The sequence below is a fragment of the Electrophorus electricus genome, chromosome 4, assembly GCF_013358815.1.
Source record: "Electrophorus electricus isolate fEleEle1 chromosome 4, fEleEle1.pri, whole genome shotgun sequence".
NCBI lineage: Eukaryota > Metazoa > Chordata > Actinopteri > Gymnotiformes > Gymnotidae > Electrophorus > Electrophorus electricus.
In genome coordinates this window covers 27,756,566-27,782,947 of record NC_049538.1, presented here as the reverse complement: position 1 = coordinate 27,782,947, position 26,382 = coordinate 27,756,566, and the positions used below count along the sequence as shown (strand labels likewise).

Genomic DNA, 26,382 nt, shown 5'->3' with positions numbered 1-26,382 from the left:
TCACTGAAATCCAATATCCCCCACAACCCCCTCCTCCCCTCCAGAGTCAAGCCAGACAATAGCTTTGCATCACAGCCCGCCACACATAAACACAACACACAGACTTATGGGCACTTCGGGAGCCGGATTGATAGATCTCGGCACGTCGTGAGAGAAAGAATTCCTTCATCTCGGCGTGCCCATGTATGGCAGATAATTACTAGCGGTTGACCGCTGAGATTATCGCTTTTATGAATATGATGGGGTCCTATTAGAGTGTGCATTGCACTTTGGGGAGCAATAGCTACCCTGCTAAGAAAAGCAGCTGGCCAGACACTAAACACCGACAGGCTCGACAAAGCTATTAGTTGCCAGAGTGAGAGAGAGAGAGAGAGAGAGAGAGAGAGAGAGAGAGAGAGAGAGAGAGAGAGAGAGAGAGAGAAAACGCTCTCTCAATCAGGGGGTATTTTGAGACTCCCGTGCAGACTGGCAGACTGGGAATTCAACTCAGAATTGAGGATGAAGGCATCTCAAAGTCACTGTACGGGCTTCAGAGGGAGAGGAACTGCAGACGATGTGCCGTCAGGCTGCATCTCCCCTCCCCGCTGGCCTCAATCTCTTGCTCTGGGTCTACTGTACCGTACGAGGCAGGCAGGTCAGGACCCCCACGCAGGCCCGAGGAGGCCGCTACGGATCTCCCCTTCTCCTTCCCCGCTGCCTCTTTCCCCCTCGCCGCTCCCTGGCTCCGTTTCGCCCCTCCGTAATTTCTCTCTCTCCATCGCTCCCTTGTTTTCCCCCTCTGTCGTAATCCTTCGCTGCCTCGCTTTCTCCCTCTCTCCTTCCTCCGTCGACGTATTGGATCATTAGCCATCAGATCCTCTGGAACCATAGGCCCCACCCCCACCCCAACCACACCATCGCTGCCATTCCTGCAGGCCTCTAAAATATTCATAAGGACAATTAGGAGTTCCGATAAGGCAAGGAGGAGAGTGAGAGAGCAGCGCGAGAGCGGAGACCGGCTGCACTGCAGCACTCTGCACCCCACCTCCGCCTGCACCACCCCCAAACCCCGCCCTCCACCACCACAGACAGCCGCCTCCGTCAATCCGTGCCCGGGTGACCCTCACTCGTCTGCCTCTGCTCTGAAACGCAAGCCACCTTCCGGCTCTGCCATGGCAGTCACCCTGAAAACCACCCTGTGACCATGGCCTCGATAGCACGGGCGTGTGTGTGGGTGTGTGTGTGTGTGTCTGTGTGTGTGTGCTATATTTGCATGTGTAGGTTGTGATGCTATATAGGAGTGTCATTGTTCACAAGACCTGTGCGCTGGTTGCCTACCTTGAGCCCACAATGTTAAATTCAGGTCACACAGCACCGGGCTCTGAAACACCACCGGGCACTGCTTTGGTAACCCTCATCCATATCCTCATGTGAACGAGGCTGGCTCTGTGCTGTCATTAGCGATTCCGACCAAATTAGGTCAGCTAATGACACACTTTGAGTTCACACTAAACTGCCAAAGTAACCTTGCTCAGTGAAAGAGTCACGCACTGCATGTGCCAACGTTTCAAACCCAAACGGGTCCTCAGTCTAAGGAGCTCAGTGCTGTCTCGGTTGTCCTGAGCTCTTGCTTATCTCGATGTGAGGATATCAGCAGGAGTATGAGACACGTTTGAGCTCACGGCCTCTCAAGCATGGTAAGGAACAGCCACGTTCTCCTGTCTGGGAGTGGGTGAATGAGGGCCACTCAGCTACTGTCCCTGGCCATGCGTGAGGGAGGGGTTTTCTTTGCCTCTCCGCTATGCTCTCTCTCTCTCTCTCTCTCTCTCTCTCTCTCTCTCTCTCTCTCTCTCTGTCTTTGTCTCTTCTGCGGTTTGAACCCGTGCAAACACCTGGGGAACAGGAAAAGGGATATACGTGCGTGAGTGTGTGTGTGTGTGTGTGCGTGTGTGTGGCTGTGTGTGTGTGTGTGTGTGTGTGTGTGTGGCTGTATGGTGTGTTTGTGTAGGGGAAGGAGTCAGTGACGTAGCAGAGTGCGTGAGCTTTGAAGCTACAATGCACGGCAAAGCTCATTACAGTTCTCACCGTGCCTCAGTTCTCCGTTTGGAAGCGTATACATGTACATGCATGTGAAAAATCTTCATTAAAAAAAAATACATTTGCATGTACAACTCACACTTGGAAGATCTCCTACACACAAAGGCCTTTTGAAGTCAGGAATACAGTGAAATGCCAATTTTCAAAATTTTTATTTATTTCTTTTTAGGGCTGCATCAAAGCATATGCATATTAGATTATAAGGAGTGTCAACTGTCTGAATGTAATCCTCAGGCAGCCCACTACACCACTGGGATCAATGTAGTCCACTGATTACAAACAATTCGGAGCTGCAAGCGAAGGAATTTTAATTGAAAGCGCAAGTATGTCACTGTATGTGCCAGTTCATCTGCACTGTACCTTCACATAAAGAAAAAAAGGTTTGGATGCTTAATTTAAGCCGGAGCCAGAAGGAAGGATCTTTCATGTCAGTGCTGAGGCCATTAGAGCTGTCGTTTGAGCTTACGTCACCTGAGAGTAATTCACTGCCGAAACCTGTAGACGCGAGAACGCCAGCACAATGAGCAAGAGTGGCATCTGAGAGAAAGATGAGAGCGAGAGACAGAGACAAAGGCAGAGAGAGAGAGAGAGAGAAAGAGAGAGAAAGAGAGAGAGAGAAAGAGAGAGAGAGAGAGAGCACGTGTGTGTGTGTGTGTGTATACGCGTGCGTCAAAAACCCAAAAAGAGCATGAGTAATGTAGAATGCTGGGTGGGAGACTGAGAGACGCAGATCCATTCCCCCTCTTACTGAGTTACACTCACTCGTGTTTGGCCGTGTTGGTGATGCTCCCCTCCCCCCCCCCCCCCCCCCCCCCGCTGGTACATAATCAATAGCTGGAGAGGCCTCCATTAGCCCTGTCTCCTGCCGCCCAGGGACCGATGCTGATGGGAACCGGGAGGAGGGAGGGAGCGAGGGAGAGGATTTGTTTGTTAAGTTCCGGCAGAAGGACATACATCGCCAAGGCCTTCGCCTGTTCTGCCTCAGCACCAGAGCATCGAGAAGGAGTCCAGCCGCACGCGCGGGGAAGGAGGCGGGGCTCTGTCGCACCCGCGTCCTCGCCCGTGCAGGGTGCGTTTAAGGCCCTGCACCCAGGAACGCGGCGGCGCTGTGGCGCGGGTGACGCCTGTGAGCGTCAGCGCCAATTACAGCCGCACGTCAGTTTGCTCGGCCACGCCGTATTGCGTCTCGATTGCTGAGCTGACAGGCACTGCCTCATTGTGAGGAAACACGATAGTGATATTCCAACATATCTCTATGAAGTTCTTCCTGCTCCTGCCACGGTATTGCCTTTCTTCTTCGGCCATTGAGAACTTCTTCCCTTACTGAGAGGGCAACCGAGGCGGCACGCGCATCATAATGGCTTTCGAGGAAACGTCGTCTTTGTAAGCTCCTGAGCTACCCTGCGGTGGAGTTGGAGGCCCAGAATGTGGTTCGCGTGTACACGGTGTGCAGAGAAACGATCAGGTCGGAGAATCCACGTTCACGCACGAGGACTGCTCTGGCCAACCATGCGCGTTCACAACCAGCTCTGTAAACAAATGCATTTCTGAGTGAAAATAAGCCTTAGAACTTGAGCCAGAAGTCAATAATAAGACCAAAAAAACCCAAAAAAAACCATGACCTCACAGAAGAGCAGATTTAACCCCATTAAACCTCACTGAGAGTGAACCTCGCACGTGTCCCCAAACCCCCCCCCCGTAGGTACCGTGCAGAAGGCGAGAGGTAGGGGGCCTGTGGTCTCCTGCTGAAGGACTACAGTAATCCAGTGAAATGAGTCATTCGTCTGAACACACCCCTGCCCCCATGACGTTAGTGCGGCCCCTCTCTCGCGCTTCTGAATGAGCGCGAGGGCTATTTGCACAGAGTCAGCAGGGTCTGCATCTGAGCCCTCCAGATTAGAGGCTGCCTCATTACTCGTATTCGAGACGAGTGTTTACCTCGGGAGCCGTATCTCTCTGCCTCCCTCCCATGGCTTTGTCTGTGCTGTTCCGGCTCTTGAAGAAGGCCCGGTTTCAGGGGAAGGAAAGGAAAAAAGTATATATCGGACCCGCGAGAGAAAAGAGAGGAAGAGCGAACAAGGAGGCCGAGGAAAGGAGAAAAAAAATAGACAGAGAGTGGCTGACGTCAGTGAGGCACGGGATGTGCTGAAAACAAGACTCTTGGCAGTAACCAGGTAACAAGCGCTGCCCTCGTGCGGGAAGGGCCGCTCTGAAAGAGCTGAGCACAGGCTATGGCACGCACGTTCACACACGCGCAAGCGCACGTGCGTCGCCGTGACGCCGCGGGGCCTTTCGGCCTCGCTCCACTAATTGATGCGTCACGGTGCTAATGGTCGAACCAAACACAACAACAGAAAGACGGCACTCGAACGCAAAAGGTTCCGGCCGACGTGCCGCTGTGTTTGTTCGGCTCTCTCTCTCGTGCCGACGTGCCTGGGTCCCTGCTGTGAATGAGAAAGATCTGAGCCGCCTTCCTCACGGTCTGTTCTCTGTTAGGAAGTAAACACGCAATAGTGTTTCCACAGCAACCTGGTCACACTTAAGACATGAAAAAAAACATTTTTTTTTTTACCATGACTTCAAAACATGCCTCAAGTGTTCTTTGAAACAGAAGGCACTTTGGGGCAATATGAACCAATGCACAGAAAGAGAAAGGAAAAAAAACCTCATTGTTTTGGTTAAGGGAAAGAGAGAAGAAGAAAAACACGGATGTTCCGAATGGGAGCTTTGGTCCTGTCCTAAAGTAGAAACCCAGAGGACCGGAGTCCTTGTCCTATAAAAGAGGGCACTTTGAACCGCGGTGGGACACTTGGTCCAACACCATTAGTGTTGCGCACCTCAGCGTGGTAAATTAAGGAAGTGTTTTTTCACATGACATGTGTGCTTCACCCTGGCAGAAGAGGAACAGCACCAGGTCACTTATGCAGCCCTGGCGTTTTCATCCGCCTTTCCAAAATGAAAATGAGAATATTCAGGAACCACATATAATATCTGACATATCTTCTTTTTTTTCTCCAGGCTGAGACCTCAACTGGACTTCCTCAAAATGTAACCTAAAGATGGAACTCCTGACAGAACCAATGGAAATGTCTCCTTTTGTTTTGAACCCAAAACTAGCCAAACTACACATACCACGATCCTCACTTCCTACCCGTTTTTCCACTAGTAACATTACATCCTCTCTCAAGCATCAGCAAAACAATGCCCCCCCCCCCCCCCCCCCGAAAGACATGTTTACTTTGTCTTGTTTGTATAGTAGCATGGGTTGTGATCTCTACCTAATCGGGAGCAGTAAGAGGCTTGGTTCTATTATTATTGAGTCCTACCAAGATAGTGACGCTATTTCTGCTGCTAACGTATATATTTACTTCAGTCTTCGGGTTATTTTTAGTTGACTCTAGTGACTGCACGTAAACTGCCTCCCCGCCGCCTCACCCTACACGCAGTTCTTAGAATACCGTGCTTGTTTTGATTGTGTGGACTGACGGAACAGGTTATGCGGGCGGACGAGCCTTCCTAGAATGCTTGTCGGGGGGGGCGTGCCTCACGACCGGGTTTTCCTGTTCGCCTAAACGGCCGCGCTGTTGTGGGAGAGAGAGAGAGAGAGAGAGAGAGAGAGAGAGAGAGAGAGAGAGAGAGAGAGAGAGAGAGAGAGAGAGCAAGCGCAGACGCTGCAGTTGACAGGGCGTGCCGCCGGGCCCCGATGGCACAGCAACGATGCACATCCACGTGAGAGTCACTTTACAGGGTTGGAAGCAGAAGGTGTTGTTAGACAGTGACGAACTGCTATGCCTCTGCGGCGATGCGGTGTGGCACAGTGACCTGGCGCACGGGCACAACTATTTCAGTCCTTGATAAGTAGACAGCGGACAGGCAGAATGCGCACCAGGAGTCTATAAGGAGTTCCGAGTATCGCGACGCCGTGGTGAAACGATTGCAGATCAACAATGTGAATTCAGAGCCAGACATTTATATCACCTCCAAATAATCCGTTTGTAAGATCTCACAGTCATAATTTTAAACCACACCTGGTGTCTGTTCTCTAATGCATCTGTCACGCTTTTCGAGAATTCAAGGAGCTGTAATCAGTTATAATGTTATGACACTTGATCTCTTCAGCCCGCACTATTGTCATTAGTTATGGTTGGTGGTGATTATTAACAACGCCTCTGCTGCATCTGACTGTCCCATAAAACAGGCCTTGTGTCAATATGGCTGACATTTGGCTTGGCATAATCGCTTCTTTAATATTGAGACGCCTCAGCGAGAGAAGAGAAAGAGTATGAGAAGAGTTGGGGGGGCGAAGAGACGTTGGGGCGAGCTCGGGAGAATTGAGGAGACGAGGATTGTCGAAATGAGACGAAATGTTACAGATCATGAGGGAAATTAGACAAGGTTTAATAACCGTTGCATTAAAGACAAAACAGCATTGAGGTGATATCTGAACTGAACTGATATCCATTTTAAAAAAAAGGGTCTGATACGATTTTTCCAACTATCATGTCACAAACTATTTTTTTTTCCCACCTTGCCAAGAACAAAAAGGTTTTTGCAAACGTTTCGGCTGGTCAGCCTACAAATAGTGACGTTAGCTTGGATCACAGGGCATCTGAAGTGAAACAGAAACTAAAATCTTTAAGGTGTGTCCACTTTTGACAGCAATTATAACAAAAAAATCAGAAGCATTTCGACTTGCGTTAAGGCAGCAGCGCAGACATGCACAAGCAGAGTGGAGTAACTATCCCTGCGCAAAGGTCAAACACAGCTGTATCAGACTGGCCAGGCGCAAGCCAAGCTACTAACTTAACCATTTCCCAATTAAAATGTCATTTTCCATCCCTCTCTTTTATGCTGTCACCTGTGCATATCAAACACAAAAGAAGCCCCCCTACCCCATTGAGATTCATCCTTGCAGACTCAGAAAATGGCTCCCAACTTCCAGGGCCAGCGGTTGCACAGTGTGTGTGAAACGTGTGTGTATGTGTGTATGTATCTGTCTGTCTGTGTGTGTGTGTGTGTGTGTGTGTGTGTGTGTGTGTGTGTGTGTGGCCAGCTAAGCCTCATAGAAGAACTCAGATGCCCCTAATTTCTGCTGGAGAACGATCTCTCGCTGGAACGGCGCCAGGGATGACCTCGGAAAGTGACCTCATTTACACGACACTGTTGCATGATTCAATTAAAGGCGCCTCATAAATATGCAACATGACCAACCTGGCCCTTAAGTACAAACAAAGCCAGCTCTAAGCTTGAGCAATGCCCACCTAACACACCATGCAGTTATCAGGGGAATAAATCATATAGCAATATGTGAAGTAAACAAGGTTTCCTGAGAAACAGGACATTTTGGACAGAGGTCCTTCATTGGCTGTGCAAGTTACAGTGGGGGGTGGATCGTTCACCACAGTGATGGGGCTGGAGTCTGAGCCTACTCAACACAAGCGGAATTTACAACACGCTAGGCTCGGATGACCGACTTGTAGTAGGGATATATCATTATTCCACCCCAAAGAGGAAAAATGGGCCAGTATATTGGTGCAGGAGCATGAGGTCAGGCCAGACCCTGACCGGACAGGCTGGCCACTGGCTAGGACGTTGGCAGGCGAGAGGACTTTAGGGAAAGGCTGGGGGGTGGCGACAGGCCTGGACAGTGCCAGCCCACAGCCTCCCACGAGCACGCCTCCATTATCTGGGTATATCAGGATCACAGATCCCCAGCACTCTGGGCCTGATGTGTTGGTGAAAGAGCCCAGACAGGGCCCCTGTGAGACACCCAGCCCCCTAATGTTTGGAAAATGAGCTTAGTGGCTGAGGCTGAATCAACAGTGCCATATAAATAATACTCCTATTAAGTTCGCCACCCCTGTCTGCTAAAAGAGAAATGGGTTTGTAATTGCTATGGCATTAACGGCACGTGTTGTGCTTGCTGGGCTCCCCCGGAGCAGGCTTTGATTTAATAGTCAGGGAAATGGAGACAAACGCGAAGACAAAGACAATTAAAAACATGACAGCTCACTCTGGTGTGCTACTTCCTTTATCGAGCAGGCTTCGTAAACATCAGCAAATAAAGGCAAAGGTTTGGCTGGTCAGCGTCGGACCGTTTAGCCCGAACGCCTGTTTGGTTTGGTTTGCGCAGTGTGCTGTTTGACTCTGGGAGAAAAATCAACAGCATGACAAGTAAGTTTTACTCACATAATGTAATAGCTGTGAGAGATCCAATAGCACGTGAACACGAGTGTGTGTGCTCAGGTTTATCTACTGTGGCACGGGGACAGCACTGGACAAGGGGTTTCTATCATACCCACAGATTAAACATAATCACGCACGGGACTTTCCTATCGACGCTTGCCAGGATATCAACACCACCACAACACGTCAGTCCTATCAGATTGAACCAGGAGCCCACGTCTTTTACAAAGGAGTGATACAATCGCTATCAATTTCACCAAATAACACGTAATTGCTATATAGCTCTATTTAAAATGGACAGATGCGAGGGCTTTTCTGGCCCAGCACTTCCTCAGCCCACTGTGGTCTTCTATTCTTCCTCACACCCTCTTACTGCCATCACCAGAAGGAGGATAATTGATCAATCACGCTAATTGAACAGTCTGGCCAGCTAGCGCACAGAAGCAGATGTGCCAATTTGCATTCATTAAGGTGGAGTGGGAGGTTCTTAATCACTGTGCCCGCTGTGATTGACAGCAGCAACAGTTCTGTTTCTCTCCTGCGGCTCGCCTCCACGCTCCTCCCCCGCGGCGCGCTCCGGCTCAGCTCGGCTTGGCTCCCCGGATCGGAGCGCTCGCACCCGGACGGCAAAGGTGACCTAAGGCTCGTGGTATTACTGCAGAAGAGCAGCAGAATACGTCGTGCCCTTCAACGGCCAAAGTGCAGGGAAAAAAAGCCCACCGCCCCCGCCCCGGCTGCATGACATCATCCACACCCGCTTGGCAGGCCCCCGCCTTCGCCTTGAGGCCATGCGTGACGAAGGAGAGTCCCTTATCAGAAATATCTCCCGGCCTCAGACTCTCAGCTCAAGCTGGTTTCCTGCCACACTGCCCACCCCTCCAGAACCCAGTCATCTCGCCCTCACTGTGCTGTCCCACAGTGCCTGCTCCACACGCCACTCCAATTCAGCTGACCTGGTGATGAATATGTATGCTTCAGTACATGCAGCCACACTGTTCTTTGGAAGCCTTGTATGCTATCCTAAAGCGTCCAGCTTCAGACTCGCAAGCGAAGGGACCGAGGGACTGTTTTGGCGTTTTTTGCTTTTATTTGGGGTAGGGGGTCCCAGTGCTTTGTGGAAAGACAATGGTGTGATTCACATAGAACATAGCTGGATTCTCACAGAACAGAGAAGAAAGGGAAGGCTGGCATTTCCAAATGGTCAAGATTTACATATCTTGCTAATTTCAATTTGTAGCCATTAAACATCCTCAAAAGCGTTCCCTTCAGAGACCGGACGCTGTTTTTCTTTTCAGTGCCTTAAAAAGTCCTGCATAAAAATCCTGTTTCCAAATCCAATATAAAAATGCGAGCAACTTTTGCTTTAAATCGTCCCTCGTTTTGACTGGGAGATCGGTTACAACACTGCGGATTTCAGACTCGCTGGGCCACATGCATAAACTCTGCCTTTGAACACATTGGAGGAAATAAAACATTTGTTTCTCAAAAGCACGCCATAGCGCCTGCATGACTTCTGAACAGGCCGCGCTTCATTTGCGTGTGATTTGTTTCCTATTCTAATGAACAAAACCGTGTGTGATGATCCTGAATGTGAACCAGTGTCACCCTGGAACAACACACACGACTCTCGTTTGCAACTTGCGGATCTCTGTGGAAAGCGTCTGCTATACGGGCGGAAGGCTGCAAAAATACTTATTCCAAATATTTGGTGGGATTCTGCTCTCCGGTGTGTAGCCGAGGCTCTCTCATCTGCTATGAGCACGATCGTTGGGGGAATGGGGACGGATTTTTACCAACATGATACCGCACGGCTGCTAGACGTTTCATAAAGAGAGTTGGCCTGGGGGGGGGAGCACATATCTGCAAAGAAGATAATAAGTAATTTCAAGGAATCCTCTGTACACCGTGGGTCTGTGTTTGGAATCTCAGGGAAGATTTCATTACCTCCAGTCGGAGAGGAAGAAGAGCGAGGGTGATGAGGATGAGGAAGGGCGACTGAATTATTTTAATTACCTGCAGAAGCTTTTTCATTTGCAGCACAAATAACGTTGAATTCGAAACACACAGTAACAGGAATTGCAACCAGCAAAGCCCTGCACATGCCCGTGTGGCACTTATCAGCCCAGCTTTATCGCTTGCGTCTCCTCTATAGTACAGCCACGGTCAAGTAATCAAAACAGGATACCAATAGGATGCCAATTCCTGTGTAAGGTTTACACAATACTCCCCTGAAGTACACAAATGACTAAATGTTTTTGAGGAATAAGCAATTATGATTTCTGACCGTAAACGTGCAGGATGAATTTTCGCCGCTGTCAGTAAATCTGTCCAGGGCTCGAAAGGTCGGAGGATTCGGAGTCAGAAAAGATGAACTTTGCAAAGGCGTAATAATAAAAGTGTTCTCTGAGCAAGCGTCCGTCGTGTTCCAGTGCGTTTGCACTTGCCTGCTCTGTGTCCGGTGTGGAAGGTGAACGCAAGGACAGAGTGTGTTGCCGGAGACTGGATACGGTGCAACGCCGGCGGTGGGCAAAGACCCGCGCGCTCTCGCGGAACGGGCGCGCTGTAACCCGGGAGGAAAGGCTCTGTCGAGGCTGCGCTGCTGTTCAGTAAATAAAAGGGCTGCCTTCAGACTGGGAGCCTTTCAAAAGGGAGACCCAGATGGGGTCGTGGCCACTTTTAATCAGATGGAGAAGTGGACAGGATCCACAAAGGGAGATTTCACGCAACACTTCACCTGTCGCCTGGAGTGTGATTGAAGTTGAACTGCCGAGTGCCAGCCACACACACACACACACACACACACACACACACACACACACACACACACACACACACACACACACACACACACACACACACACACACATACATATACTCACATATACATACAGACACAAAAAAGACTCATGCATACAAACTCACAGACACCCACACTTCACACCACCCCCTCACCCACATCGGCATCTGAGTCTGGGGCTCTGGTCCGAACTGCAAGCCAGGCTCGAGATGAAATGCACAGCCCTGCGCTCGGGTAGGAAAATGTGCCCCAGGCTCGCACCCATCTGTGTAAAGCACGGCATCTGTTCTGCCCTGCTACAAGGCCGAGCCTTTATCTACAGATGGTGGCAGTGAGGAAGAATGTGACCTTTGATTTGGCTCCTCACGTGGAACGGGAAGCAGCGTTGCCCCGTGGAAGTGCACGGCAAAGGAACACGAGCCACTGAGAGCGTGCGCTGTTCAGGGTGGCAATTTGGCAGTTTAAAGTGATTGTTTCACTTAGATAAGTGCGAGTGTGCCTACATGTGAAGTGCATATCGCCCCAAGTGGGAAGGAAGGATGGAGACAGAAGCAGAGGGAGGAATGGAGAATATTCATCCATTAAACACTCATTCGGGGCCTTGTGCGTCCGTTACGGTGGGTTGAGTGTGTACCCAAAGCACATAGCCTATCTGCTCATCACCGTAACAGTGGCATGGCAAACAAGCCAGATATGGATGGGCCTCTGTTTGAGAGGGTTTCCCACCTTCGTGCTTGGCTAAATTAAGGCGTCGTCCCTTAGACACAAACGCTGCATAACATGCTACCAAAGCAGAGAGGTGGTGTTTTAACGGGTTCCCTCGGCAGTAATCCGCGCTGGTATGTTCATTTCAGGGAACAGCACTACTCTGAACGTCAGCTCTCGGTGTGGTCTTAATGAGAGGGGTTGCAGGAGTCAGACGGGCCTGGATTACGTTATGGCTCTGCTCTCTGGCACTGGGTTGAAGGGCCTGGGGTTCGGGGGCCTTGTTTCTGCTCTGCTTCTTTGCCTGTGAACCGTGGCCACAAAGGCAGAAGGGGGGCGGCTGGCAGGGGGCACATGTGCAGCCGCGCGCGGGTGCAGGCCCAGGCCTGACAGGCAGAGACAAGGGCGGCTTTGTCGGGTCCTCTAGCACGAAGCTGGGCAGACGTGGGAAAGCACGGCACCTCGCCTCCGGCTTGCGTGCTTGCCCCCCCCCCCGTGCAGCAGCCCACTGTGGCCTGGTGCTGCGCCTCGCGCTCGGCCACTCCGGCAGCCGGTCCATTGGCCGCCAGGACGCTGGAGGGCGGCGCGAGCACGGCTCGCGGCCAGGGCACACCTGCCTCTCTTCTGGTGCGCTTACGAGGAGGCCTTGGGTGTCTTCAGCACACCACACCCTTCTGTAGCCAGGTGCTCCACCGTGCCGGGGCAGGCTCGGGCGGCTCTGCCAGGCAGGCGATTCACCGGCACCGGCATGAATAAAAGAGAATGCCGCGCAGCTCACTTCTTTCGTGCCATTTTGGCCCTTTTCTCTTTAAGCGGAGACGCTTTCAGTAAGGAGCACAGACTCACCTACATCTGCTGGCTACCGGGCTACTAAGGCCTCAAAAAAGAGCCGCATGTGTGACGTGACGCCGGATGGTGGGATCTGGAAGAAACTACGGCGAGCCGGGGAAGCTAAGCTAAGGTCGAAAGTGTTTAATGAAAACACCTTGGTCACAGCCGAGCCCCGAAGGCTGCTTTGTGTCTACCTCAGTGGCTGGTTTTCAAAACAAACAATCTGCTTTCTATTGTTGTGTTCGTTACGCCACCAAAGTGTTTGCTTCTCGTTTAGGTCCGAAAGTGCGGACGCCGGCTACCGGGCGTGGAGGTCTGAACACAGCGAGAAAGCTCAACTGCATCAGAGGGAAATTTTGGATTCCACAAGCAGCCCTGTTCTCCTCTGTCTGATGGTCGTGGCCTACAAAACGAGAATGCTACTCCGATAAACGAGGACAGTGCATACTTGCCGAATCTGCCCTGTAATAAGCACTACTGCAAAACGGCTGTGGTTTGCATTCTGTATTCTGATCATATAGTTTATATTTATAGTTTTATTATATTACTGTAATGCACATTTCAGTTCACAAGTTTAAAGCCGGTTAAACAAGCACGGTCTCCTGAACATAAGGGGCCGCGGCCTCTGGGCTTAGTTTGGACCCCAGCTCCGTCACGCTTTTTGTCAGTTACCAGACGGACCTTATCAGGCCCCGCAGACGTCCTAAACCCCTATCAGGACGAGGACGAGACGGAAACGGTTTACCCCTTAGCCAGACATCAGTCTGCCCCTTACAGCAATACGTGGGCTCGTCGTGCTGGAATTCAGCCCTGTAAACTTCTGTAAACTTCATAAACTTCCATCTTATAATCCATTGTAAGTATAACTGCTGAACATTCCCTGTTCTGACTAAGCTGACAGGCGCCCAAATAACCGAAAAAGCAGGGGTATGTTTCTATGTCTGTATGTGTTTACACACTTCAGCAGAGTATCACAAACAATGCTCAGTACGTTTTGATCTCGCTACGTGCATAATTAAGACAGTAATGTTATGAGTAATGAGGCCTGGACTGGGCCTTTCCTCTTGGGAGGTTAAGCTGAATCCTTCCTTTTAAATCGTGTATGTGTAGCACCACTTCTCTAGATGTTATCAAGGTTATAAAAGCACTTTCTTGATTTTATTTGAATAAAACCTAAACACATTACTTCTGGGCTTCCACGCAACAGACGTGGGTCACCATGTGACGTGCAGCCAGACTTTACAGATGTTGTGACGCAATTTGTTTACTTGAAAACAGTCGGTTGGCATTTTGTACTGTATCTATATCTGAGAAGGAGATCAAATGCTTAGTTAACCTGAGAGTGGCAGAATGAACCACATCCTCGCGCTGGTTTCCAAGGCGATGCTGAAAGGTGATGAGGAGCCACTCACCTCCACGATGTCGGAGTTGGTCCTGCTCTCGTGCGGCTCGTTGTACTCGGTGTACTTCAGCAGCACCTTGTCCATGTCGGTGCTGGCGTACTGGAACAGCTTGTTGGAGCTGTTGAAGATGATGAGGGCGATCTCGCAGTCGCACAGCACGCTCAGCTCGTAGGCCTTCTTCATCAGGCCGAACTTCCTCTTCGTGAAGGTGACCTGGGGGGAGACAGGAGGGGGCAACACGGTTGGCGAAACGGATAACGTGCGGATGGTTTCCAAACGGGCGAGCAAGGTTGGGAGAGGAAAGGCGTCCAAAAAAAGATCCGCGCCTCCCTGCGACCTCCGCGCGCCCGCTTCCCTTTGTGATGGAAACATCTTAACCTTGCGATCAAGCGTTTTTTTTGGTGGTGTGGCTTTAAGGGCTAACTGAACTCCCGAAGCTGTGAAGCGGGAAACAGCGTTTGAGCGGCCGACACGCCATGCTCTGCCCATGCTCCGAGGAGCCTCTTACTGGGAGGGGAAAGGTGTAGGGTCTTGCTTTGGGCCGTTAATGTGCAGTACATGGCTGACAGTGTGTGGCTGATGGCTGGGAACCAAGTGGAGGCAGGTTTCTGTAGCACTGGAGGAGGCGTCTGTCAGACTTCACCCTCCGAAACTGCCTGGGCTCTTATGTAAGGAGGAGACCTACGTCTGCACTGGGAATTCACTTTAAACACATCGGAAGATATGGGAGAAATGAATAAAGAAGTTGTGAAAATATCAGATGGGTAAATCATTCAAAACAGGGAGTGAATGGGGCTTTGAGTTGGATTCACTCTAATCAGCCATGAGCGCAGCACCTAACAAGGCTCCTTCCCTCCTTGGTCTCTAGTCAGGCCATGCTCGGTGTCTCCCTGGGCCACCGGGCAGTGTAGCAGTCACGCCCACGTCATGGTGAGCCAGAGCATTACAGCTGCTGCCCACATCAGGCAAGGTCGTTAGTGAGCCGCTGCCCACTACTGCCCGCTCCTGCTCTGTGGTCCTCTCCCTTAATGGCAGCAGCTGTCCTGTGAGCCAGCTCTTGCAGCTGTAGTAACTGGAGCCGTGCGGAGATGACCTGGCTTCAGGCTCCAGGCTCCATGGAGACCAGCTGCGGCCGACTCATCCCCACATATGCAGCGGGAAATGAGGTGTCTCCTTCGGATGTCCTCCAGCGTTCACTGAGGGCTGGTTCAGAAGGACAGAGGAACAGGGCCCCCCCACTGTTTAACACGTAGGGTATGGCAGGGGGCACCTGCGGGGTCACGTGCCGGCGAGACGGGGAGTATGGGGACACGCGTGGCTGTGCACGTGGTGAAGTAGGTGCCAGAGATGTGGCTTGGAAAAGTGGTACCTTAGGCTAGAAGGAGTTTGTGCGTGTGTGCGTGCGCATCGGCGCACGTGTGTGTCTGCGCGAGTGTGCGAGTACAAGCATGCATGCCTCCATGTGCGTGCACGCGTGCGTGTGCTTCTGCCAATTTCACTGACCTACTAAGCAGAGCTGAGCAGATGAGCTGGCTTTGTTCAACTTTAATTGGACGCAGCTTGTGGCAACCCTCATTTCAGATGGTATAATGCAATATAATCCAATGAGCTATACAGTGTGTCTGAGACCACACGGCCCTTGGGCGAGTGCCAGTGGAGTGGGAGCAGTGTCACATGTTCCACATTACAGGTGATTAAAGTGCTCAGTTGTGTCCTCTGCACAGCACAAATTATTTCTCATTTCTCCTGATTCAATTTATGGGAATATAAGATGAATCATTAGCTAAAGTATACACAAATGCAACAACTAGAGGACCAATCGAAGCCATATACTTTTTAAAACAAAATTATGGTTGGCCTCTGGATAGTCTGCAAGCGATCAGGAAATGTTTGGCGTTGTGGCTCTGCACTCTGCAAGCTGCATTTAAAAAGAAACAATTGCTATAAGATTAAGGATCTGGATGCCAGCTTGAATCTGAGGGTATTATATAACTATATTGAGTGAACCGCATGGGAATTCCAGCCCTTTTTATATAGTACCCTAAATCTCAAGGGACCTTAAGTAATTGGGCAAATTGACGTAAATAAAATTGTCTATTACTTGGTTGCAAATGTTTTGTAATCAGCGAGTGCCTGAGGCCTGCAGCCTACAGACCAGACACTGGGACCAGACCCCATCCCTGGTGATGCTCTACTACACCTGTGATCTTCATGTTTACATTTCCTGCTCGTTTTGTTGTTGTTGTTGTTGTTGTTTGTTTGTTTGTTTGTTTGTTTGTTTTGCCTTCTGTCTCTATTTGAAATGCATTCTTGAATGCGTCTAGGTCAGGTGACTGATTTGGCCAGGAAAAAGGTTCCCTTTTATGGCCTTGGAGCACTGAAAGCTGCTTTAATCATGTTTTGGCCCACTGACCTGCTGCGAGTAAAAGTGTCATGCACGGAGCTGTCAATCATTCGGTAAGATCTGAATCTGCGGTCGTGGGCGGTCATTTCCTCGATAAAGGGCAGCGAGGCCGCTCCAGCCACACACTGGGTTCCACGGATGAGGTCTTCTCTGTGTCCGCACCATCCCCGTTCCACCACCCTGGCACTGCTCCCCTGAGCTCTGCGACCTTCTAATGCACTTTTAAGGAAACTGCAGCTTGGCCTTTCTGCTCCTGAAGCTTGCTGTGGACACTGCGGTAAGCACGGAGGTGAGGACCGCGTATTCTCTTTGTGGCCTCTGACACAGGCATCTATTGTTTTTCTACATACCTGAAAGTGTTCCTTCTGTCTGCTGTTCTTGCACTATTATGGTGTCCTACCTTCAGCCAGCTTGTTTGCTCAGATTGAAGCTTAATGTTTCAAACAGCCGACGCGCGTTTGATTTTTCCAGCCTTATGAGAGCCTGCTTTATATTATGCTTTGATATTCTGTTGCTTATTGAGACAGACTGCCACATGCTAATGCCACATTTAGCGTCAACTGGAGCACTTCCACTAGCTCTCTCGTGCATGACACTATGACTCGATGACACAAAGGTGGTCAAGAAACTACTGAGCAGCTAATCTTGCACTTTTGGTGTCATGGAAACATTAAATTAAGGCTGACATTCTACATTTTACAGTGGTTGTTCAAGCTCAGATTCAGCGTGCTGGAGTGTAGAGACGGAACAGCAAAAAACAAACTAACAAAAAAAAAACGAAATAACTAGAAGTTCTGCACTGTGTAACTGAAATGTTCAGTAGCTAGAGCATTCCCTCACAAACGTGACCATTCCAGGTGCTTGCGCCCTGCTGCATGGCCCAGGAGGGGCGAGAGGAGAGCAGTCCCGGCCCAGGACTGTGGCGGAGAGGCAGGCCAGTGTAGACAGCCACCCACGGGGGCAGGCTACGCAGAGCCTGGCCAGACGGCAGGCTGCACTGTTTGCCTCTTTATCCTCAGACCCGGGGGGAGCGGCTCCCTCCCCGCGGTCATTAGTCTCGTTCTGTCCACACTTGCTCTCCGCCGCTTGCACGCACAGCCTTGACAATAAGAAACCAATGGGTGTGCTCCGTTTTTTTCTCTCTCTCGCAGAGCGCACACTTGGAACATGTCCGGGAGCTACATCGCTTGCTTGGTGGTGTGCGGTGTGCGCAGCGGCTGGCGGGGGCGGTAATCGAAAAGCCCTCTAAGGCCGCGAGTAAAAAAGGGTCGAGTGAAAATGACTGGGGCTGAAATGCCACGGAATTGGGGGAAAAGGGAGGGCTGTCTGGATGTTTGGGAACAGGCCGCGGGGGTCAGACCCAGACACGTCAGCGACGGAGCGGGCAAAGGGCTACCGGACAGCGCCGGGCTGCGCTAAGCTCGTCTGGGCTAAACTGGGCTGAGCTTGGCTGAGTTCGCACGCGAGCTGTGGTATTATTCTGTCTGACTGCTAATCAGAAGACACGACTCTGACCCAGGCTGGCGCTTCCTTTTACCTGCATGCGTGTGCGCACAAAGCAACACTTTCATGGTGCAGACTGGCAGAAGGACGTCCTCTAAAGCTGGGCTTAAATAGCGCAGCAGCGATAGCGCAGTACAGCAGTGAAGAAAACCAGCGCACAATACCCAACTTTGTCATTCCACTAGTTCAATTTTTTAAGAGCCCTACATAATGACTGTATGTCTGCTATAACCAGTCGCATTGTTCCCCAATCTAGACCTTCTGGCCAAAACGCACTAAAGCAAGTTTAACGTCCGTCACTGCTTGAGATGTGCTAGGGCTGTAGGCCGTGGGGTATACCCATGCCAACACGCCATGACCCGTGGGTGTGAGGAGAGGCAGTGGAAAACCACCGAGAACTGTGACGTTACGTGGAAGAAGACCGAGGTTGTGTTTTCCACAAGCGCACGCTGATGCGACCGTGATCTGGGGGAGTTTTGAGGAAGGTTATGATTGAGCTAAAAACAGTTTTTCTTTTTTTTCTTTCACATGAATGGAGGATTTAGCCCATTATATGTGATTTAGCAGATGTGCTTACATATGCCTGGTCATAATATGAAAAAAAATACAGTCTACAAGTCTACAAGATATTGTAGTCTACAAGAAGTCTACAAGATATTGAGTACCTGTAAAGAAGGCAAAAAGTAGAACTATGAGTCATGTACTGTACGGCAAACTTCGCCCTTGTTTTCTTTCAACTTCTCGTGCTCTGTGATAAGGTTGCGCAGACGACCCGCAACGCCAGAAATACAGTAATTATATTAGCATTTCTCATCTAATTGTATGCCAGGCATGAAAACGCTGACCTTTTCAAAACTCCTTTTTTCTTCGTCGGTCAAGTTCCAAGCAAGCAACTTGCGCCTCTGTTTCACAAGCTTTTCTGCTTAGTCTGTCTCTGTCTCGCCTGCCCCGTCATCTGAAAACCCCCCACCCCCCCATCCGTGCAGACGCAGGTCTGGCTGCGCGGCCGAGGCTTTGCGATGCCCGTGGGAAGGCTCGTGGGCGGGTGAGGGGCCGAGCAGGGCAGATGTGAAGGGGCGACGGCAGAAGAGTGCAATAAACCCACCTCATTCCCACAGAACAGGAAACGGGTAAAATCGTGTGGGTGAGTTATGAGGGTAAGGCTCGTGTGTGCTGATGGCTTTTCTTGATTCTGTTTCTACAGATTATGCCGAGGCACACGCGGGAGTTGTATGTCAAACGTGCAGGCGACAGGCATGGCCGTGTTTATTTTTGTGCACGTTGCTATCTTTGTGTGTTTATCTCCGTGCTGATCTGTCTTTGCTTGCACACGCGTGTCGTCCCACGTGTGTGCATGTGTGTGGATCCATCACGAGAGCTACACATCGGCTGCGGCAGCCTCTGTAACGAGGCGCGCGAGGCTTCCGTGGTCCAGGGCGAGGCCGCAGTGTAGCGCCCAGGAGAGGCTGCACTCCCTTCCCCTGCCCTGGGGCCTGAGATCTGCTCCACCAGGGTCCGTGGGACAGAGGTGTGCAGGTCTCATCCCTGCCACACCCAGGGTGCCAGTGGAGTAAAGGGGTACTAGACCGCGCCGCGTCTATGTAACCACCGAATAAAAGTGTAGGACACTCCCTGCAGGAGGTTAGGAAGCTGAGGAGGCCCCACACCAGCCTCTCTCGCTGCTGCTATCGCAGATATTTTGCATATGGAAACGTGAAGGCCGCAAGCACGTGGGGGCAAGAAATTCACGCCTGCACATCATACCATCAAATTATAATATGCATCAGTCAGATGGTTTTGTTCTGCCATTACAATGAATCATCAAGAACGACAGTCCATCAGCTGGGGGGAGGGGCGTTGGAGCCTGAATCATCTCTGTGTTGTTCACATCAGCCATAAATTACACACAAGCCACCTACACTATTTCCCCTGACAAACGCATAAGTGTAAGCTAACGTAATTACAGTCAAAATGAAACTCCCTTCACTTCAGAAAATCCACACGGGCTTCGGGTCACGCCACGCTGGGCCCGCGCGACGGTCAGAGGAGCCGGTGCGCACCTTCGTCCTCGTCTTCCTCCTTTCACTGTCAGGCATGATTTCACCCGTAACAGAATGATGGGGGGGGGGGGGCTGTGTACCCTCCCGGGTTTAAAAAACAGAGGGAGAAAAAGAGAGGGATAGAGAGAGAGAGAGAGAGAAAGACAGAGACAGAGAAAAATGGCGAGCATATGACATGCAGCTCTAAAGTAAGCCAAAGACAGACCAGGCAGCGCTCCACTGAGCAGAGAAATCATCAGACTTTTAATGACTTGGGCAATCACCCCCAATGAGTCTGTTTAATAGCATCCAGAGAGGACGGCTGTGTGCTGAAGATCACACACACACACACACACACACACACACACACACACACACACGGAAAAGAGAAATGGCAAAAAAGCCGAATCAACTTAACCAAATAAAGCACCCAGTATAATTCCTTCCACCTCTCTCTCTCTCTCTCTCTCTCTCTCTCTCTCACTCTTTCTCATCTTAACCAGGGGAAAGTTGGGTTGCGTGCTTTTGTGGAACTGTCCCCCGGGGTCCTTCCTTACAATAGTGTCACGGTCCTCCGTGCACAAGGCAGGGCTGTCACCACTCGATCGGCTCCCAACTGGAGAGCCAGGAGAGGCGTCTCTCATTACAGGCTTCTGAGTCCACTAGAGTAATTAAGGCTCGTTTCACTAGGGGAGCTCGTTTAGAAGTGCACTTTCTGCTTCCGCTGTACACTGAGTGCTGTCCAAACAAGAGAGGCGCGCGTCATCGCCAAGGCTGATAATTACAGGCTTGAAGAGCTCGCGAAGTAAATCTGGTCTCGAACCGAGAGGACAGACAGACCGACAGGTACAGGAGCACGGGGGGGATGGGATAATTCGGCACTCTGCACTCATATGGCACGCGTCCGCCCCTACACAGCTTTGCAATTAGCTTGTCAGGGCCGAGCCGCTCGGAGACGCTCGCCGTGTTCTGCTGTCTTCGTCTTCCCCTGCCTCTCTCCCTCCGTCGGGATGCGCGGAAGGGGGGGGGGGGGGTGGGCTTTCAATCCGCAGCAAGAGCGCTCGGCAGCACAGGAGCGAGGGGAGGAGGAGGCGTTCTGCCAGGGCCGTCGGGGGACGAGGCCCCGGGGGGGTGTCGCCGCCGGTCCACCCTCCTTGGCAGGGCGAAGCAGCGGTCACTCTTCCGCGATTTTAACACACACCACAGCCACACAGGTGACACACGGGTTAGCGGAAAAGGCTCCGTCCAGAGGGCCGAAGGGAGCGAGCTATGGAGACCTGCAACCCTCGGGCCGGCGGGTTCGTTATGAAATACGGCGGAGGACTGGCACTCTTCGAGGCCCCGTGTTCCGGAGTGAATCCATTTGTTTTGATGGATACCGCAATTACCGACCTCCCCACCCCTGCCGGGCTCGCCAGGATAAATCCTGATAGGTCAACAGGCTTTCCAGAGCACTCCCCGTAATGATGCACGCAGCAGCGGGCGATGGCGGGTGGCCGCGTATTTCATTAGCCTACTTAAGCCCCTTTCGTGAGCGCGCGGGGACACCACGCACGTATGCTAATGGACGGCACGCCAAGACGCCCGCAGAGGGGAAAGGAGGAGACGCAGAGGCACGCATGCGTAGAGACGCGCGCAGACACGCTCCCCAGGAGGAGAACACAGACGCACCCGTACACACGCACGCGAATGCATGCTTACACTCTTGCTCTCTAATAAAGGAGTCTGAGGTGCCTGTATCCAGCCTCCAGCGAGAAGCCTGCGTGCCGCTGATAACCGCGCACCAAGGTGCTGACAGCAACATCCAAAATCTGACGGACACAATAACTATTAATTACCAGCCGGCACACATTGTCTTAGGAGCTCTGAGACTCGGGCTGCCAGTGTGGAGCCACGCCGTCCCGAAATAACACACTCCCACTGAGGCTTCGGAGTGGGGAATTTCAAACAGCTTCTCCTTACCTCTTCAGCCCAGATTTTCCAATTCAATTAGACCTGGAAAACGTTACTCTGGCATAAATGAATACGTTTCATTAATTCAGCACACAGCCCTTAAAGTGAGTTTTACACTGGCTCCCTCTTCTCTTGTCTTTTTTACCTGTTCAGGTCTTTATTTCTTTCTTTCGTTGTGCCTTTCTCTCCCCTCTCCCTCTTTTTGCTGATGTTGTATGGCCGGGTCGGGAACAGAGCAGCTGCTCCTCTGCTCTCTCTCTCTCTCTCTCTCTCTCTCTCTCTCTCTCTCTCCCTCTCCCTCTCTCTCTCTCTCTGTGTGTTTGGCTCCCACCCAGCACTGGGTGTTATGCTGATAATTGGCCTGTCCTGTAAATTTGGAGTTTCTCACTCGTATGAACTGCTACCTCCACACTTGCTGTCGAGGAGAAAGGGTTCAGCAAAAGAGTGAAGCGCGTGTGCGCGTGCGTGTTTGTGTGTGTGTATGTGTGTGTGTGTGTGTGTGTGCTCGGGCTGGGGGGGGGGGGGTGCTGTTATGTTATCACCCTCAGGAGAGCAAACTAAACCTCAATTAGCTTTCCGCCGGCGTGGCAAGAAAGTTCTTTCACCGGCAAGACGGTGCAAATGATATTTTGAGAGGGTGTGAACGGGGCGCATCCACTTCTGACAGGGTACTTTATTTTTTCATTTTCTTTTCATTACCATATCCTTAAACAGGAGTCCCCGAAAGACGCTATACATATGATGCCCGAGTCATATAGAGACTTTGTAATGGAGATTCAATTACTCTGTGGTGTTGTGCAGCGTGTGCGTGTGTGCGCGCGTTCCTCCAGACCAGCCTAGGCAGCGCTGTGACACGTACGCTCCTGTGGGGAAGAGGAGTAGGGAGGAGATGGAACAGACAACAGGCATGTTGGTGAATGGGAAAGATGTGTGTGTGGGAGACAGCGGCACAGCAAGCCAGACTCTGCCTGCTTAGCCTGTTTATATTTAGCGTGCACAGACGAGGGAGAATTCCAGCCTGTCTGTGTGGCTGGCCAGAGCACTGGCACTTTTTTATGTCAGGGAAGGGAGCGAGGGAGAGAGAGAGAGAGAGAGAGAGAGAGAGAGAGAGACAGAGAGAAGGGCACTGTGTGTCCTGCTAATGAGAGGTGTTATGGTGCAGTGGCTGGCCCTAATTACCAGCAACCAGATGCAACCGCGGGGAGCGCGGGGGCCCCCTCTGGGCCCCAGCCCAAGACCTCCAACGAGGGGAGAGAGGGCGAGAGGCAGAGCCTGTGACACGGAGTGCGAGAAGTGTGAGACTGAGAGACACACAGAGAGGGAGAGTGGGAGAGGCAGCGAGAGAGGCTGGTGTGGGGCCTCCTCACCTTCCTCACCTCCTGCAAGATGATGCCGCCTCCTGTCGCCTCGTCAGCGTTCTCGGGTCTGAAACGGCATGTGGGCCCCGTTTACCGGCAGGGACTCGGGGGCTCTGACTAGCCGGTGGGCGGAAGGCAGAACGCTGGGGTAGCACTTTTAGCCGATGTGTGGGTGACCTTAACTGATCGATAATCAAACTGCCTCCCTGACCATTCGATTTGACCTTGAACCTGGTGGGTGTTAAATTAATTCAAGCACTCGGCAAACCAAAACTATGAAACCCTTTACATTTCTTTATGTGCCATGTGTCGCACCGTCGGGTTTGTGTGATTCCTGAGGTGGAAGGGTAGGACACAGGATCACAGGATCATTTTCAGACAGTCACCGCGGGGCACGGGTCGGCCGAGGAGGGGGAGGATGAAGAACAGCAGCAAGACTGACCTGACGGTTCCTCTCGTCCATAATCCGCGTGATCTGGATCTTCTTCCGGCCCATCTTGGCGTCGCAGTCGGTCTCTCTGACACCCCAGGAATATCAGAAAAACAGGCTCGTCCACCTCCGCGCCACTAGCACATTGTACACGTCCTCTGGCGTAGCGCTCCTCTTCTGCTCTCTCTCTCTCTCTCTCTCTCTCTCTCTCTCTGTCTGTTTCTCTGTGTATGTCTTTCCTCGCAGTCCACGCTGCTACCTGTAAAGTGGCAGAGAGCACAAGAAGAGAGAAAGAAGAAGAAAGAGGGAGAGAGAATGAGAGCAGATATTAGCAAGATTCGAGTTCACAGGAAGTGATGCGGGCAAATGAACGGAGGCAGGCGCGGTTGTTTGCTGATGGGGAGGAGATGGGGGTGGGGGTGGGGGTGGGGGTGTTTGGGGCACCGTAATGTCTTATCACCCCACCTGCACCTCAGAAAGCAGCTGGGATCCCGCCGCTGTTACCGCACCCTCCCGGCACCCCCCGCTCCGGTGGGGTGCGTGCTGGCAGCGGTCCCAGCTCGGTCCGACCGGGGCGAGCTCCAGCCTCAACTCCAGCACCCAGCCTGCATGTGCATGCGGACGCGTGGAAGCGCTAAAATAAACGCTGAGCGCGAAATGATGGCATTTCGTAGCCTGACATTTGCTCGAGTGGGAAGTGAGATCTTATAATCGATAAGATACCAGAAAGCAGATGAAATAAGCTGTCTGGTTTCAGAATGCCTACTACCCGAAACGTCTGCCTGCAGGTTTCTCATGCCAGTTCTGTGTTCTCGGATCCCTCCCTAGAGCCCATGTTCGTCTCACGTTGTCATGGCGTAGAACGCACGCATACACACCAGCATTTGGTACTTGGACCTTGGCGCGATGTGGGGTCACACGTATGTCACATGTGTTGTCTATGTTTAAGGTAGAAGTATTTTCCAAGCCTAACAAAAAACCCTAATTGTAAACCCAGTAAGATAAAAATAAATGGGTTTTTTTTCCCTTCCATTTTTAACAAATTATGTACCTTTTGTACAAAGAACTCCACTCTGCTGGTCCTGACAAGGTTGGTTACACCTGATTTTCTCGGGCTTTTCTACATAGTTAGGAACTTTTTGTCCTGAAAATATATAAACAGCCCCCCACCCCCACCCGCGATCGCAAACACGCTCAAGTGTGCCTCCAGAGACGGCCTCATTCTCCCTCTCTGTAACCCTGGCTACTGCCAGCTCCTGCTGTAAGATGATTAAGAGTGCGCGCAGTCTCCGCCTGACATGAGCTCTGAATCCTCTGGGCCCCGGGTGAGGCAATCCGCCCCGCGGCACGATGCGCCGCTGGTCTCTTCAGAGCTTGCCTTAGCCCTGGGGAGCAGGGGTGGGGGGGGGCGTGGCCCCTGCTCGGCGAGCCAGCCCGGTCACAAAAAGACGCGCCGCAGTGCTCCGCCGGGGCATTCATCATCCCCCGGCCGGGCACGGGGACAGACGCGCACCCAAATAGAAAATGCCTGTGTAAACACATCTCTCATCAGAGTGCGGTGGCAGCCAGAAGGACCAGCACGACGCCTCCTCCGGAGACTGGCAAACGGCATGAAAAGAGGCGCATGCCCGCTTTGTGGCTGCGAGCATGCGGAATGTGATGACCAGGGGGTTTGGAAGGGAGCGCACGCTCCGAGGACCAGTAATTAGTGGGCCAAGAGCGAAGGGGGGGTGTGTGGGGTGGGGCGTTGGAAGAGGCGCAAGAGGCTGCTTTTGCTTTTGTAAAAAGTTTTGCGCGAGGTCATGTCCCTGGCAGGTGGAAGGAGGGATCGCTCGCAACACGAGCAGGAGACCCACGAGCGGGACACGTCCCACCGAGCTTGCGCGTGAGCGTCATGCTCCACGCTCCTCGGGCAGGAGGCGGACAGAGCCCGCTCAACTATATTCCAATCCCACAGCCGTAACAAACGGCGGAACACGAAGTAACACGGCAGCCTGGATGCGAGGCTGCCGGGCCGGTTATTTTCGTATAGGGCGCAGGCACTTAACAGTATCGAAAAGAAAGTGGATCATTCCAAGGGCGTTTGAAGGGTACACGTTTTGAGGAAACAGTCCACGTCTTGGGATGCACATTCCCACGTCTTGTTCCACGTATTCAGGCTTTTTCAGTGGGAACATTCACACATTCGGAGTGCTAAGGTAGACCGTGTAATGTGTGTGTGTGTGTGTGTGTGTGTGTTTGTCTGTACTGACAATGGTCTGCTTTTCCAAACCGTTTGAGTGAATGATAAAGCGCTGCCTGTGATGACGAGGGGTCGCAGGTCATGTGTGCGGTGGGAACCGCTGTGTCCCAAATGGGCCTCGATCGCTCGGGCAGTTCTGCAACTCTGTGCTTCGCCTCCAGGGCGGCGCCATTCAGATGCCGGAGAGGCAGGCTGCCAATTTGCCCTGTCGTCACTTAGGTCGTGGGGGAGATTGCGTTCGTGTGAATGGACCATGCCATGCTGTGGTGGAGAGCAGATGGAGGCGCTGCACTCCACCCTCCTGTCCCCTGCTCCAACTCCCCGGCAAGGGCATTCTCCCCAAAACGCAGCTCCCCAACCGGGCCCGGGCCGTGAGCAATATCCTGCCCCGAAACCTCTAATCTATTACAAAATATTACAAGGAAGACAGAGGAAATTAATAGCCAACAACGAAG

The 26,382-nt window shown here is 51.8% G+C and overlaps 1 protein-coding gene across 8 annotated transcripts in view; it reads right to left on the bottom strand.

The window, feature by feature from the left end:
• Nucleotides 1-26,382, bottom strand: part of mef2aa (myocyte enhancer factor 2aa) — an 80,347-nt gene that overhangs the window by 27,399 nt on the left and 26,566 nt on the right. For all 8 annotated transcript variants that reach the window (XM_035525156.1, XM_035525159.1, XM_035525161.1 and 5 more), the window contains exons 3-4: nucleotides 23,698-23,944; nucleotides 14,008-14,211 (exon numbers count right to left, since the gene is read on the bottom strand). In XM_035525156.1, coding sequence (XP_035381049.1) covers nucleotides 14,008-14,211; nucleotides 23,698-23,751 — 258 coding nt within the window. In that variant the 5' untranslated portion in view covers nucleotides 23,752-23,944. The remainder of the gene's footprint in view (nucleotides 1-14,007; nucleotides 14,212-23,697; nucleotides 23,945-26,382) is intronic.